The 17,442-nt window shown below is 42.0% G+C and overlaps 1 protein-coding gene across 1 annotated transcript in view; it reads left to right on the plus strand.

Annotated features, from left to right (window-relative positions):
• Positions 1-17,442, plus strand: part of RP1 (RP1 axonemal microtubule associated) — a 297,670-nt gene that overhangs the window by 273,017 nt on the left and 7,211 nt on the right. Inside the window, exons 50-58 of the mRNA XM_065585560.1 lie at positions 3,295-3,493; positions 5,058-5,117; positions 5,432-5,610; positions 6,609-6,831; positions 10,519-10,673; positions 10,818-10,893; positions 13,772-13,850; positions 14,059-14,347; positions 17,150-17,228. Coding sequence (XP_065441632.1) covers positions 3,295-3,493; positions 5,058-5,117; positions 5,432-5,610; positions 6,609-6,831; positions 10,519-10,673; positions 10,818-10,893; positions 13,772-13,850; positions 14,059-14,347; positions 17,150-17,228 — 1,339 coding nt within the window. The remainder of the gene's footprint in view (positions 1-3,294; positions 3,494-5,057; positions 5,118-5,431; positions 5,611-6,608; positions 6,832-10,518; positions 10,674-10,817; positions 10,894-13,771; positions 13,851-14,058; positions 14,348-17,149; positions 17,229-17,442) is intronic.

A 17,442-nucleotide genomic window follows, 5' to 3' on the forward strand; every position in this document is an offset into this window, starting at 1 on the left:
TGCAATATCAGCAGATCATTCGTGAGGAGGACCAAGCAGTTGAGAGAGTTTTGGCTCAGAAGATTCCTCATGGAGAAGTTAATGAGAGTGGGGCTGGACTCTGACTAGGGAACCCCCCCCCAGTTCATCAGCCTGAATAAAGTGGGAGTGTGCCTTCAAGTGCGCCTCCAGCTGGTTTCAGGGCCTCCGCACCCCTCATCCTTTCCCATCAGCTCCAAGAAACTCAGATCAGCAGATTCAGGGCAGATGGGGAAGAGACTAGAGGAAAAGTTCCTTGTCTACATCCTCCAAGAAGAGGCAGAAGTTCCCATCTCATATCCAGTAGGAGAGGACCTCACACTCCAGATCGGGACTATCCGGTACTGGGAAGGACCAGCCTTGGACTTGGTTGGGGGGCCCACATGGAGGGGGCAGGTGGCCCAAGGGACATGGTCCCCTCATGAGTCAATACTCCATATCAACATGTTGGAGTTGAGTGCAGTCAGTGTGGCCTAAGAACAATTTTTCCCTTGCATTCAAGGCTATTCAATCCAGGTGTTATAAGACAACATGACAGTGGTCTTTAATGCATCAATAAGGAAGGATGGGCACATTTCCTCACAGCTCTGCACAGAGATCATTGCCCTCTGGAACTGGTACATACCTTTGCAAATTATCCTGACCACCATCCATCTGCCAGGGGATCAGAACACCAAGATGGACTCCCTCAGCAGACACTTCTCCAGAGAGCATGAAAGGGAGAGGCATGGCCCAACTCTACATGAAAATTTTGGGTGTGGGGGTCACCCAACCACAGATTTGTTTTTGTCCGATGTGAACAAAAAGCACAAGTTCTGCTCCAAAGAGGATTGCAGCCAGGATCTCTGGGTGATGCTTTCCTCAATGATGGTCAGAAGCCAAAGTTAGACATTTCTCCTGATCCCTTTGTTATCAAGGGTATTAAGGACAGTCAGACAAGACAAAGTGCAGGTGATTTTCACAACACCAGATTGGGCCCATCAGTTCTGGTACTCCACGTTGTTACAACTGTCAGCCTAAATTCCTCTTTGTCTTCCCTGGTATGAGATCTCTTGACTCAGGATGAGTTGCAGATTCACCACAGCAATCCGTCCACACTGCACCTGAGATCATGATATTTGGATGAATGTTAAACCTAGAGGTGGCCAGCTCAGCAGATGTATAGGGCGTACTCAGGGCCACCGAGAGCGGGTTCAGGCCCGGTGGAAAAAAATTTTCGGGCTCCCCAGCAAGGGCAGACCGGCTAAACAGGGCCAACGAGAGTGGGGGGGAAGCCAGGCCCCAGACCCCCTTCCAGACCGCCGGGCCCCGGTAAGGTGATGGGGGGGGGGGAAGCCGGGCCCCGGGCCCCCTTCTGGACTGCAAGGCCCCAGTAATTTATATCAGCTTCCCCCCCCACCATCGGCCCTGGGCGTACTGAACAGCAGCAGGGTGGACTCTACCAGAAGGTGCTACTTTGCAAAGTGGAAGAGATTTGAGATCTGGTGTGATCAATGGGGAATTCCCCCTTTTATGGTTGGGGTGCCAAACAAGCTGGATGACCTATTATCCCTGAAGTGAGAGGGGCTGCCTCTCAGCTCCCTCTGGGTTCCCCTGATGTCTGTCAGTGCATTTCATTTGCTGGTAGGCACTACTCTATGTTCTCACATCCAGTCACATTCTGGTTCCTGAAGGGACTAGTTAGAGTCTTCCTTCCAGTGATGAAGTCTACACCTGCCTGGGACTTGATTTTGTCAACTCTGATGGAGGTGTGGGGAGGCTGTTTGAACTGCTCACTGCAGCAATTTTCTATGAAGGCATTCCTGGTTGCAATCATATTGGCCAGAAGGATAGAGGAGCTAGGGTTGCTCATGGCAGATTCCCTGCCTCCCAGGATCTTCCACAAGGATAAAGCATCCATGAGGCTGCACCCAAAGTTCATACTTAATGTGGTGTCAGACTTGCACCTCAACTAAAGCACCCACTTACCTGTGTTCTATCTGAAACCACAGGCTCAGAGGGAGGAGGTGATGTGCCACTGCTTGGATATGCATAGGGCCCTTGCCTTCTTCCTACAAAGAACAAAGTAATTTCAGAAGTGACACACACTCATCTCATTCACAGAGAGGATGAAGGGAGAGGCCATTTCCTCCCAGATTCTGTCAGTGAATCTCGGGCTGCATAGTTCTCTGCTACAAGCTGAACAATGACCCTGGTGGAGTAATGTGAGGGCACACTCAATGAGAGCCCAGGCAGCCTCAGGAGCCTCCTTTAAGGATGTACCTATTGTTAACCTCTGCAGAGCAGCAACCGGAGGCTTTGTGCACACCTTCACCAGATGCTATGCACTGGTACATGCAGATGCCTTTTATGCCTCCCTGGGCAGGGCAGTTCTGCAATCTGTAGTGATATAGAATTCCAGGCACCCCCCGCTTCTCAGGATGGACGCTGCTTGTGAATCATTTGAAGTGCACTACACATGGGGATGAGCACTTGAAGAAGAAGGAAAGGTTGCACTTTTTGTAGTAAGTAAAGTTGTTTGAGATGTATTATTCCTATGTCTAGTGCATTACCCATCCTCCTTTCCCACTGCCTCCGTTTCTTTAGTGTGGCCTAGTGGAGAAAAAGAAACTGAAATGGTGGAGGTCTGGCAGCCCTCTTTACACCCTTGATGTGAGCACGAGGAGAGTGGGGGTGCATATGTGGACCAAATGCACACTACTAAGAAAAATTCTTCAGTCCTGGTCGCATGGAGCCTATGCACAACCTAATAGTGCCCCACAGATAGGAGCAATACATCTCAAAGAACTCCAGTTACTACAAGCTGAATAAACTTTCCTTCCTGGGAAAGATAACCCCATCCCAAAGGCCTTTATTTCCACTACTCCTATCCCCCAGCCCTACCTTTTCTTCTCCACAGTGTGAATCTTGGGGTGTGTTTTGCTCACAGCTAGACATTTTTTTTTTAAATTGCACCTCTAGAAAACATTGTTAGAGGTTTGAGGAGAAAATCTTACCCGTAAGGGATATTAGGCATCCGAATGATGTGCCTGGAAAAGCGGAGGTATTTTAGCAGTAGATTAGAGAAAATACATGTGAGGCTCTTGCTCCTTGCCCGAGTTTGGCTTTTTTAAGCCCTGTCATCTCGGATTCTGTTTGTATTTTACTGAATTATCCTGAAAATGCTGTGCCTCAGTCTCCTCTGATTTTCACTTGGCTCACTGTTCTGTCTCACTGTATTTCACATTGGTGGTTCTGGTTCCATACTCATTTATTTGTTGACTTTGCGTATTTCAGGTGGATGTTTTCCGGGTGGAAGCAGTAGATGTTGGGTCTCTGCAGGAGCTGGTTGTAGATAACGGAAAAGGCTCTGCCTGGCAGCTGGAGAAGATTATTGTGCACGAGCCAACATTTGCTGGGACAAAGACACTGTTTATGGCTCAAACATGGCTAAAAGATGGGAAAAAATCTGCCTCAGTAACTCTAAAAGCTACAGGTAAATATTATTTTAGAAATATATTATTTACTAAGAAACTAATTCAAAGCTGCCAAATGCAGCTACATTTTCTGTTTCCATAACAAGTTATAGCATCAGATACTTTAGTATCTCATTGTAATTAAGTAATTAACTACAATCTCTGAAACTGTTCAGTTTTAGTACTGTTTGATAATCCAGTATTTTACAGGGTGCTAATTTCTCCTCTGTTAGTCCAGATTTATATTGAGGCAAATGAGAACAAAATCTGGCCCACTCTATGTAACTTGCTGTCTCCCCAAGTACCCGTTCTATTTTGTCCCTTATGACAGGATAATGTTTTTAAAGGTGGCTGCCTACATTCCCATGATGTTTAAATCCTGCTCTCTGCTGTTTTGCCAAGCAAGAAGGATAGGTTTAGATAGTTTGCCCCACTGCATTCAAGTAGTAGAGGAGAATGTCTCCATAATATTCAAGATGGCTGTCTAACATACAGCACATTCTCATGATATAGAATATGATATGTTGGAGGTGTGTCTAGCCAGCATGTATGCTGCAGTCAAAAGCAATCTCTGAACCAGAGGCAGGTTCAGTCATATTATGCTCCTGTTCAGAAAAGCAGTAAAGTACACTCCATAAATGGTCCCTTAGTCTACAATGAAATATCTTGTCCTCGCTGACAGTAGTACTGTAGCAGAAGCCACAACAGGGCGTGACTACACTCCACAGCTGCATTGGCCATAGCAGAATTTGGCCCAAAGGCTATAATTAATTTGTTGTAGCCAAACAGAGTACCGTTACAATATATTTCCTTTGTTTCATCATCCCTAATCCTCCAGCCTTCCGATTTTGGAAATAAAAGGAAACAAAATGTTATCTTTATAAAAGCCAATAATATGTGAGCTGCTTGAACTTTGCTCTAAAAAAAAATTGAAACATTCTTGGCAAAATATATAAGGAATAAATTAGTATCTTCAAGATTGCATAATGTTATAAATGGAGTCAAAGAATGGATATTGTTGAACTTCTATAGGATCACAAATGTCTTTCCTTGGCTTCATAGAAGAAAATATTTTATGCAATTATGGCCTGATCCAAAGTCTATTGATGTCAGTAGGAGGCTTTCCATTGACTTCAGTGAGCTTTGGTTCAGGCCTCTATCTCTAATTATGACTTATGGTCCAATCCATTCCCACTGATCTTAATGAGAGTTGATATCAGTGGGAGCAGAATTAGTCTGTTAGATCAACTTAAAAATATCTGATCTGTGCAGACACACCCAAATCACTGGTAGCAGAATTTGTATAAACAAAGTATAAATGATTTTAAAATGAAAAAAATATTTTATCTGGATCACAACCATTTCATAATATTGTGTTTGGTTTTGGCCCAGTTCATTATACAAAACAGTATATAAAAGAAGCTGAAGTAGAAAATCTCATTGTACTCTTCCTAGTCAAATCTTTAATCTAACTGATACAGTGCTCAGTCAACTGCTTCACCATAGATGAATACGGACATTTATTATAATTTAGACACTGTTTTACAAAAGCATTAATTTGGTTTTCAATCTTCTTTCAAATAGAAATTCAGGAGAGGAGGAACACAGCTGTCTTGCCGTTAAAAAAACAGAAAATGAAATCAGGTAGATCGGATGCCCTAGACCTAATATTGTATTCACCAGTTTAAAAATGATTATATGGGAGCTTTTTCATCACAAACTTATAATTATGTTTACCAGTACTGGCAATGTTATCTTCTGTGTAATATTAAGAAATAAAAAATATACCTGCCTATTAGTTGTTCAAAGTACAGCTAAATAATTTTGATACCCAATTAAAATGAAAATAAATGAACCTGTTATAAATTTTATTTTGGCTATCTTGGTGAACATATAAAAGGAAAAACATATTTATAATCTGACTTTTCTTCATCACATTCCTTATTTCATTTGTTCAGAAGGCACATGGAGAATTTATTTCACAAAACTCCGTGAAGAAACAACAGAAGAATTTGAAAATTCAGTGAAGAATATTTCTAACTTGGTCATGTTTTTTTATGGAAGCAATGGCAAGTCAAACCCAATTACCATGGCAAACAAATTGCGCCGTCAAGCTGAGGATCAAGTAACATCTGATGTAAAAATATATACATTTCCCTACCTTTTTAGCATCTCTTCTGAAATTGCTTTTATATAGAGATCAGCAAATAGGGAGTGTAATATCCCACCTTCTTAACAATTTGGCATTCCTTTGGGTATTCAAGAAGAGCAGAATTGGACCTTTAACTTGAATACCATAATTAGTTTGTGTTTCTTTTTCTTTTATACTCTCAGAGCTCATGATTATAAAGCATATTCTTTGTCAACAATTACTCAGAATTAATTACGCCTATCCAAGCGATTTGTATTAACATTAAACATTTACATTTGATAGACAGTACAGTATGTAATTTGAATTTGAGTCTGGACTGATTTCTTATTAGCATATAAGGAACACCACTAAATAGAGTGACCATATTTCCCAAAGGGAAAATGGGACACCATGCTGTGCCGGCCCCAAGCCCCCCACTCCCATGGGGCTGGCCCCAGGTGCTTGCCCTAGGGCCACCTCATGCGGCTGGCCCCAGCTGCTCACCAAAGGTGCCCCGCAACTGCCACTGGTCACTCTAACCCTGCTGGCCCCCTGCTTTAGGCTGTCACTGGTCACTCTAACCCTGCTGGTCCCACATGCACTGGAACCCTTCCTCCTCCCGCCTCCAGCCCAACCTCCCCCCTCCATGGGGCTGGCATCTTTGCTCGCCCCTCTCCCCACCGCATGTTCCTCCGCACTGCACCCCACTTTTTTGACAAAAGTGGGCATTTGTCCACTTTGCCAAAAAAGTCAGGACAGGGCTTAAAAAAGAGACGGTCCTGGCCAAAACAGGATGTATGGTCACCCTACCACTAAAGGATAAATATGGGATTTCAGAAAGCTCTCGCTGTTGTCTGCTCTCTGCTGCCTTAGAACTTAATGGGGGTTTTGCCATTGACTTCAGTGGGAGCAGAATTAAGCCACTGCTGAGCACTTTTGAAAATCCCACTCTTTTTTTTTTTTAATCATTCTGGATGTTAACTTTTTGTTTTGTTACTTCCTAGGTACATTTCCCATCTGACTTAGGGATGCTTTATAAAGTGAGATTTGGGCTTCAGAGTTTGGGAAATAACACATTCCAGTTGTCTCTTCATCACTTTAAAATGCAGAACACAGCAACCCTGGATACCTTTAGTCTCTCCATAAATAAAACACTTTCTTCTTCTCTTAATGGAGACAGATGGATTGAGCTCCCTGTAGAGTGGCCATTAAAAGCAGCACTTTCTGGTAGGTATAAATCTATATTAAAGAGGTAGAATGGTCCAGAAGGTTAACAAGTTCTAATAATACCGCTGAAATCTTTATAAAAGCAGGATATTTTATTGTCTTCATTTAATAAAATCTAGATCAGAATTCAAAATATATCTATTAGGGAAAACGTTATTCACTTCTCTTAATTTCTGTACCATAAAGTGTGCAGTGGAAATATATTTTTATGTATTGCCTATGAACATTATGAGTCATATAGAACAGCATTAGGAAATGTTCCTTTCTTTGTTTCTACTCTGTTTGTTCTGCTGCTGGTGGTGCTAACAACACTACTTATTATAGCTCACCTTCTAACAAGTGATTTTATTTTTCGTATGTTTGTACAGTCCAAATAATTATGTTTGTTAAAAATTAGCTCAAAATTTGTCTTATGGGCACCATCTTTGTTTTAGCAAAGCAGAAGGGATCTTTTAATCTGAAACTGTCTTTTCACCCTTTAATATTTTTACAAGTGAGATAGTAAATACCTGTACAGTCCCAAATGACACAAAATCAAATGTTTGCAGTGTTGTTGTAGCCATGTTGGTCCCAGAGACACCAGGTAGGTGACGTAGTATCTTTTATTGAACTAACTTCTATTGGTAGAAGATACAACCTTTTGAGCTACACAGAGCTCTTCCTCAGATTTAGTATTTATCAGAATATACCCTTGGCAAAACAAACAGGCCAAATATTTTTTTATTTAATATTAATCAGTTTGTATTTAGTTCTTATTCAGAAGAGCATCCATTCATTTAAGTGTAGACACCGAGTCCGCTCACTAAGGACCTGATCCAAAGCCTATTAAACTCAATACTAGTCCTTCCATTGACCTTATTCACCCTTATGCCCATGATTCAGCAAGGTGCTCACAGACATGCCTAACTTTAAGTGAGAAATCTCAGTATGATCATCTGTTCTTTTTCTTGAATGCTTTGGCTAGCACTAAACGCTTAAATGCCATAATTTGGAATCAGACTTCATACTTCTCAGAGATCTCTGCAGGAATGCAGAATAAGATCAGTTATTTTCACCTTTTATACACAGAATCCAAATGGTTATTAAAAATATCTAGGCACTCAGGTGTGCTTCATGGAGGAGACTGATCTCTAAAACACATAAGTGTGTGTATATACAGTCAGGCAGTGTGGAATTATGAATAGAGAGCACTGGAGTGGGACTTTGGAGACTTTGGTTCTGTTCCCAGCTCTGCCTCTGGTGTACTGGGTGACCTTGGACAACTTATGTCACCGCTCAGTGCCTCAGTTTCCCCATCTGTAACATAAAGATATTAACCTCCTTTGTAAAGCACTTTGAGCTCTTCTGATGTGCCACAAATGGTAGTATTATTACTATTATATAAAATAGAGTATATTCTATGTGTGTATATAATATTTACTACTCTCTTTTGAGAACATATTGTTTGATAACTCTCCAGGTAAGAACTGCATCTCGTTTGTATTTATCTGTTTCTGCATATGCCTCAGAAATCTGCAAGGAGGGATTTGTAAATATATTTTGTAATCACAGTGAAGCAGAGAGCTAGTATAGCATGAAGCACATTTCCCCCCAAGTCTTTCCCTTTTTATGTCCAAGAGTGCTTTAAACAGCTCCACAGCAAGTAGCACATGTGGAGTTCAAAGTGATCCTTAATGCACAAAGTTATACAGAATTTATTGTGCAAAACAGCCCTGCATCTCTGTCATATTTTTAAATCATAGACTCATAAACTTTAAGGCCAGAAGGGACCATCTAGTTTGACCTCTGGCTGAGGTATGGGTATCTTCAAATCATGATTTAAAGACTTCAAGTTACAGAGAATCCACTATTTATACTAGTTTAAAACTGCAAGTGACCCATACTCCATAGAAAGGCAAAAATAACCCCAGGAGCTCTGACAATCTGACCCAAGGGAAAATTCCTTCCCGACCCCAAATGTGCCAGTCAGTTGGACCCTGAGCATGTGGGCAAGACCCAACAGCCAGACACCAGGCAAGAATTCTCTATAGTGACTCAGAGCCCTCCCCATCTAGTGTCCCATCACCAGCCATTGGGGATATTTGCTCCTAGCAGTCACAGATTGGCTATATGCCATCGTAGGCAGTCTCATCAGACCATCCCCTCCATAAATGTATCAAGCTCAGTCTTGAAGCCAGTTAGGTTTTTTGCTCACACTGCCCCCCTTGGAAGGTTGTTTTTTGCTCATGCTCCTCCCCTCCCTAGTGCATATGTTCTTTGTGTCTCTTGCTCTCTCTTCCTTCCTGCCAGTATAACAGATTTTATGGTTGGACAGCTCCATAGTTAACATCAACTCTTGCTTTCCATTTTAGACCTAACTGTGCTCCTCCCACCACATTGGTCTGTGGGTGAGATGGGGAAGTACACAGGTATTCCTGCACCCAAGGTGACCAATCCCAATAGTGGCTAATTGTCACATTGCCAATTAATTAAGCAATCAAATAAATACTATTTTGAATATAATATAATTAATGAGGATAAATGGCAGTTCTGGAACCATAAGTATAGCATCAGATAAACCGCACTTTGAAGATATTACAGTTATTTCAAATTGTTTAAATTATATGTTTTATTGTTAAAAGGGATACATGTTATAAAATGGGATTATGAAATCCACTGATATATTCTTCTGAGGGGATGCTGCTATCCATTAGGCATGGAACAAGAGCTACTTCCTCACCACTAAAGATGACCCCTGTCTACCAGGTGTGAGGCTAGATCGGTGTGACCTGTGCAAAGTTTGGTTCATATAGAGAACCCTGCACATTTTACAGTTCACTAGACATAGAGGCTGTCAGAGGAAGCAGCATGATTGCTGGTCAACCTGAACCTGGATAGCCTCTTGTCTTATTCGCCTTTCAACGGATGTAGGTGGCCACTCCGTGCCAGCAGGCTGAAGGGGGTTGATGAATCTGAGCTATTATCACCAACCTACAAAAGCCTTTTGGAAGAACAAGATACATCTGCTTCTCTAGTAGTGCAGGAGCGGCAGCAAACAGTGTGACTGAAAGTTGAAGAGAGTTGAATATCCAGTAATTTAATATAATTTAGTTCTGTTAAGAAAATGTAAATGGATAGGGCCAGATCCTCAGCTGGTGTAACTTGATATAGCCACTTTGATGTCAATGGATCTTTGTTAATTTACCCTAGTCGAGAATCTGGTCCATAAACTTCAAACAGTTTAAAATGTACTCAGGCACTGTCCATACTGACTATATCCAAGTCCCAAAACACATGCAGTAAAAATTTCAAAAGCACCTAAGTGATTTAGGAGCCTGCATATCATTGACCTTTTTTTACCCATTATGTATTTCCCAGGTAAAAAGGATCTATTTATTCATTCCAGAATGTGAGTGCTGTCCTTAACCATGTGAAAAGGCAAATTAAACTCACATGTCTATTGTTTTAACCAAAAGTTGCAGACCATTCATTTGTGGGTTTATGACAATTGCTAATGTTTGGCAAAGGGAATTGCAGAATAACATTAAGAAAAAGGTTGGAAACAGTTTGATTGCTTCACTTTTTTGTTATCTCTATCAATTTTTGAATTGTCTTATGTCAGCAGACAGTATGTTGCTGCAATGTTAAATACCTGTGGAAAGTTGTTTTTTTGGTAGTGACATGATGTCTCTCCTTTTGATCTTGCAGTGATTACATATCATGTAACAGTGTTTTCCAGCAATGTTTTGAACAAGAGGAATGTAGTACTTGTGACTGTGTGTGTGTGTGGAATCAATGGTGACACAGGAGACAGAATCCTTTGCTGGCCATTGCAGAATCCCCAGCAAGGAGAGGACAATGAGGTATTTCATTTCAAAGTTATTGAAAATTTCCCCTTAAGTTAATTCATTTATATTCTATTTGCAATCTTTGTTTCTTTTCTTCCTATATAATATAGTGAATTGAATGTATCTTACGATTGTATCATTGGATAATGTTTTTTGCAGTCATTTACAGCTCAAATGGATGCTGTTGACCTGGGAGAACTGCATAAAGTTGTCCTCTCCATCAGCAGCAAAACAAGTAAGTTACTTTTTGCTAGATACATCTGATATCCAATGAGTCTGGTCCTGCAGACCTTGCACAGGCAAAATTCCTATCGAAGGTAATGGGTTACTGTGCACACACTGTGAGATCAGGTCCATAGTGATTTCTTCTGGCTGTTGTTAGGTTCTAATCTGACATGGCAAAGATCTAGGTCTTGACTAGCTAAAATCCAAGGAACTATAGACCACATAGTTGATTGCATCAAGGAAGTAAACTATTTCCTTTCCCAAGAAAAGAAAATGAAGCAAATTCTCTGTTATCCCAGTAAATGATTTAGGAAAATATTAAATATAGTTCATGAAAAGATAGGGAGGGGAGCACTGTCTGTCTAATGGTTAGTGCTAGAATTCACTACTTTTTATTTATATTCCCAGCTCTGCTGAACTCTCACTGTGGATCATTTAAGAATGATCTTGCACCGATTAAGTCAGTGGGAGTTTTGACTTCCATGAAAGTACGGTCAGGCCTTTATCTTCTCTATGCCTCACCTTTAAGGGGAGGAATATAGTAGGAATATAGTACTAAGGACAATTGTGAGACTTAATGTTTTTAAAACATACTGAGATTTTGACCAAAAGATGCAATGTGAGAGCAAGGTATTATTAATGATTACTAATGCAGCGAACTACTTTTTGGTTCAACACTTCAGTTTTGCATTCCATCTCAATAATAGAAGTTGTTGATCAGCTCAGAGCACCCATATGACTGACTGTTCTAAATCACTGAATGTGCCTCTAAAACTGTGCCAAAGGGTAGCAGGCAAAACAAGAGAAACAAGGTTTTTCCAAGCATGTCTGAAAATACTGTTTGGCAATGCAAGATTCTGGGGTAAAGCAGGAGACTTTATTTTTCATAATTGTCTGTATAATTTATTTTTCATTGTGAAGGAGTCAGACTGTCTGGAAGTTAAGCAGTAAACTGACTGGGGGGACTCTTCGGTTTTATTCCTGACAGCCATTGACTCACTGTGATCTTTCACAAAAGGCTTGAAATCTCTCCTCAGTTCAATATGTGTTGTAATACACACTTCAGAGAGGCAGTGTCAAGCTTAAGTATGACCAGATTCTGCCACCCTTACTGATTTATAGTATTATCATTGATTTCAGAGGGACTACTCATGTAGTAAAGTAATAACTGCCATGAGTAAGGGTGGTCAAATTGGTTCCTCAAGTTTATCATCTTCTTTGGACTATGTTTATAAAGTAACAGAGGGGTAGCAACAAAGAGTCCTGTGGCACCTTATAGACTAACAGACATATTGGAGCATAAGCTTTCGTGGGTGACGCATGCGTCTGACGAAGTGGGTATTCACCCACGAAAGCTTATGCTCCAATACGTTTGTTAGTCTATAAGGTGCCATAGGACCCTTTGTCGCTTTTTACGTTTATAAAATCATCCTTGGACTAAGTGCTTAGTGGCCTTATTAAGATCATTAAAGCTGTTGGGATTCCTAGTTTACCGAACTAGGACAAAGGGAGGAAAATATATTTTAATCATTAAAAGCTAAATAGAGCCAATAAATTCAGCCTGAATAATGGGAATTATGTAGCTTCAGTGTCACAGCAGGAGCTCTGGGAAGGAATTGTGACTCAGAGTTCAATCCTTCCTCTTCTCCCCTTTTGTGCTGAGTGGGAAGTTGCAACATCCCTTTTTGGGATGCATCTCATTTCACTCCTCCTGTCTGACCAATACCTTAGGTGTTGTATGGGGAGCACTCCTCAACTACTACCTGCAGGGAGAGTATCAGATACACAGTGTGACGGGTTGATTCACAGAAACCCCCTTGGGAGCTGCCACCTAATGTATGTCTAATCAAACTGAATACAGATAATCTCACCCTCAGAGATGCTTCAGTAAGTTTTTTTCTCAGACTGGACACCTTCCAGGCCTGGGCACAATTCTTTCCCCTGGTACAGCTCTTGTTCCAGCTCAGGTGATAGCTAGGGGATTCTTCATGATGGCTCCTTTCTTCCCTTTGTTCTGTTCCACCCCTTTATATATCTTTTGCATAAGGCGGGAACCCTTTGTCTCTCTGGGTTTCCACACCCCCCCAACTGGAAAAGCACCAGGTTAAAGATGGATTCCAGGTCAGGTGACATGATCACATGTCACTGCAAGACTTCATTACCCACTTGCCAGCACACACATATACAGGAAGACTTACAGGTAAAACAGAGCCATCTGCAGACAATGGTCCTGGTTAATGGGAGTCATCAAGATTCCAAACCACTATTAAAGGCCCACACTTTGCATAATTACAATAGGCCCTCAGAGTTATATTTCATATTTCTAGTTTTAGATACAAGAATGGTACATTTATACAAATAGGATGATCACACTCAGTAGTTTATAAGCTTTGTACAAGAGACCTTTTGCATGAAGCATATTCCAGTTACATTATATTCACTTATTATCATATTTTTATAAAACTATACCAGTTACATTATATTCACTTCTTATTATGTTTTTATAAAACCATATAGACTGCACAACATCACACACAGCTTCTGCTCTCCCAACACCACACAGTCATGCTCAGAGTCAGACCTGCATGGCCCATCCAGGGGGTGGGGAGGGCCTGATGCCTTTGCAAATCTGCCTAGGATCAGAGAACAATCTTGCCCTAAACTTGAAAGTTGACGTTTAGAATGATAATCCTGCAATTAGACCATTTCAATAGGGGAAGCTATAATGGTGCAAAATTTGTTAAGCGGGCAGTTAAGTTGTATTTTGATTGACTAAGAAGCTATATTTTTAGTATAATAAGAATGCTATAACTATATAATTGCCAGATTCCACATAAATTCTGGCTGTACAATTGAGTATCTTAATTTTATTTTGTTTCTGTTTGTAGACTGCAAACTGGATGTTAAAACTTTACATTTGAAGGAAGCACTAAAACAAGAACCTGTCTACATATTTGAAGTGAATGAGTAAGCTTGGTCCTTTTAAGCTAATCTTAAAAACATAAATCAGGCAATTGATCAAAAGCGACTTTTGTTACATAGTATGTTAATTGCTGGGTATTTAGCAAAAATATTCATGCTAGATTCTCTCTTTAGCACTCAGATGGAAATTCATGTTTTCCTAACTTAAAATATACTACAGTTTCACATTACTGTATATGGTTTTGCCTTGCAGAGTGTTCTCTATGGATGCCCATGAACCTGAAATAAGGAGAGAGATCCCAGTATCTTTTGTGAGCAGGGAAGGAGTTAAACTCAAAAATGAAATAGATCACGCTTTAAATAAGGAAAAAAGCCCCCCGGAAAGTCTGGTAGAATACATAATTAAAGTGTATACTGGTGACAAGAAGGGAGCAGGAACTGATGCCAATGTGCATGTAATTTTATTTGGGGATGAGGACTCATCTGAATTAGTTCAGCTCACTAAACCACTGGAACATCAAGATCCTTTTGAAAGAGGAAAGGTAAGCACTGCAGAGTCTATGTTGTGTGATGTGTTTGTCTCCAGATTGGACAGGTCATTCATGGTCAGGACTTTTAAAGAACTGCAGTCTCCACTAAATGAGACATGACCCCAGCCATCTTTAAGTGTTTAGCTAGAAATTATATCTTAAATCCTTGATAAAGTCTCCAAAAAAATCTCATCAAACCACCAAAACAAACACAATCCTACATTTTAACCTCCTCACCAGAATGATCATGTGATACAGTAGCTATTCCAGGACTTCTATTCTAATAGAAGTGGAGAATCTCTTACTGCTAGTGACTCTAAGGGCATGTCTACACTACCCACCGAATCAGCAGGCAGCGATCGATCCAGCGGGGGTCGATCATCACATCTAGTGCTCTCCTGTCAACTCCGGTACTCCACCAGAACGAGAAGCGCAAGTGGAGTCAACAGGAGAGCGTCAGCTGTCAACTTACCGCAGTGAAAACATGGTATCTTAGATCGACCCTGTGCGGTAGTGTTAGGGTGACCAGATCACCCAAGTCAAATATCGGGACGCGGGGGGGGGGTGGGGGGGGCAGGGGCATGGCGGGAGAGGGCGAGGCAAAAAAAAAAAACACCCTTCCTTCACAAGCGCTGGAGGGAGGCCCAGGAGAGGCAGGGGAAGCGCGGGGCCAGGGTGAGTGAGAGTCTGGCCTGGCCTCGAGCAGGCAGGACTCAGTTGGGCGGTAGGGAGAGTAGGGGGGCAGCCCGCGGGGCCAAGCGGCGGCTGTTCTCCCCCCCGGGCAGCGGGACTAGGGAGCAGCCGCTGCTGCAGCTCCCACTGTCGCGGGGGGAGAAAGCGGCCGATGGCCAAGCTCGGCGGCTGCGGCTCTGGCGCCCGGGCCCAAACCCCCCGAGCCTGGGCCTGCTGTGAGGACCCAGCAGCGCGCACGCTGCGCCCAGCCCATGGCCAGTCACGTCTGGGCTGGTTGCCCAACTGGTGCTATCCCGCGGCGCCCCCAGAGTGGGGGCAGCAGGCCCCAGACCCCCGTCCCGCTCGGGTCCCGCAGGGGAACAAACGGGCCTGGGCTGCCGATGCCTCTGTGGGATAGCACCGCGCTTCCCCTGCGTCTCCGGGGCCTCCCTCCAGCGCTTGTGGAGGGAGGAGGAATGGTGAGCCTGGGGAAGAGGCGGGGATTCGGGGAGGGAGCCAATGGGGGGAGGAGGGGGTGCGAGCACTTCCAAGCTCTGGAACATTTCCTTGTTTGTCCAGTCGGTTGGGACACGGGACAAACAAGGAAATATCGGGACAGTCCCGATAAAATCGGAACGTCTGGTCACCCTTGGTAGTGTAGACAAGCCCTAAGTGCCTCTGGGGCCTTTCTGTTACTTAGGCCCATTGCTGTGGCATCTGAATGAACCCACTTTACTACAGGCATCACATAAATACAAAGTGTTTGTGTGTGTGTTGCTGCTATGCAAACCTGGAACACTAGTACTTGCATTTGCATGCTGGGTGGAAGTATACTACCCTACTAAATTCCAGCATTCAAATTTGTCATGGAACCTGGCACTGTAAAGAATCCTGTCAGCCACAAATATTGTGCAGCCTTTTAACTAGATAAAAGGACTGCATGCATTCCAGTCAGAGTCTGATGTGCTTCTACTCCAGGCCATTGTCAGATGCTTGGCTACAGTAAGCTGAAAATCCATATCATGTCATAGCCACAAAGTATCTGAATCATGACCAAATATATGAATAAAATATTATTCCCTCTCTCCCCCCACCACCTTTTTTAAAAACACATTACATCGGCAAATACCACATAAGCATAGATCCAGTTGTCCACCGGACAGGCTACCTTGAACTGTTTGGTGGTGTCACGCCTTGGAGGCATGGAAATAGAATATCTTCCCTCCTCAGATTTTCTCCTTAATGACTCTTGACAGATGATGACTGAGTCTAGTCTGGGTGTTTCACTCTTGAATCCTAAATCATTATCTCATACTCTGTAGCTGAACTCCCAACCATCCCAAACCTTCTTCACTTACAGTTGTCCTGAGTAGCTCTGGCCATGCTGCCTGCCAATGTCTTCTGGTGGATCTTCACCCATATATCATCCTCCATGGGCAGAGGGTTAGTGGAGGTGGGGAAAGTTGTTGCTGCAGGCAGAAGGAGCAAAGAGAGAAAGAATCTGCTTGTGCCTGCAGATTTAGTAACATTCACCAGTTGTCATAGTCCACTGGGACATGGGATCAGATAGATGGAAAACCTTGGAGCAATCCAACCGCATTCCCCAAAGATGCGTGCCGTGGTTGCCTTTTGATTTCTCGGAGAAATGCCTTAATGAAAAAAGTTGCTGTTTCTCCTTCCTATGATATATGAAACAAACCCGTATTTTGAACCAAAATGTGGAGCATTTGAGAGGTCTGACAGTAAACAGAATAAAAATCACTTATCTTTATATTCTCAGAGGCATGTTTGTGTATCATAAACCAAAAATAATAAAAGGTATTATTACTTTATCTGGTTGACAATTCATAATGTACCAAGCAGAAACATCTCTCTTGTGTGTGAAAACCAATAAAAGGGTAAGAATCATTCAAATATAACTTGAGTAGTACATCTTTCATGTTAAACTGAAGGAAGACTAGCAACACAAAGCCTATACCAAAAGACCTACATTAGTAGTAGTAATGCATTTGTATTGTCAGCCATCTAGTTTTCTTCCATTCGGTTACATTTGAACGGTCTCAAAACTGAGCTAGGCAAGCGTGCTACTTTCCAGACTTTGACTTATTACATTTTAATAGCTGCCTTTTTTCAATTTTGAAGTCTGACATATTCAAGATTAAGACAAAGAGTTTAGGAAGACTGCGTTCTATAGAAATTGGCCATGATGGGAAAGGATTTGGTAAGTACTCTCTATATGTTTTAAATATGTTTGTAAGCAGAATATAGATTTTAAGGATCTGCTTGACATTTGAAAATGCCTGTAAACTCATTACAACTGATATAGAGCTTGACCCTTAGCTGGTGTAAATCCACGTAGCAACAGTGACTCCATTCAAGACAATGGAGTTACACTGATTTACACCAGCTGAGGATCTAGCCAATGGTTTATAAAA

The sequence above is a fragment of the Chrysemys picta genome, chromosome 2 (assembly GCF_011386835.1).
Source record: "Chrysemys picta bellii isolate R12L10 chromosome 2, ASM1138683v2, whole genome shotgun sequence".
Lineage (NCBI taxonomy): Eukaryota > Metazoa > Chordata > Testudines > Emydidae > Chrysemys > Chrysemys picta.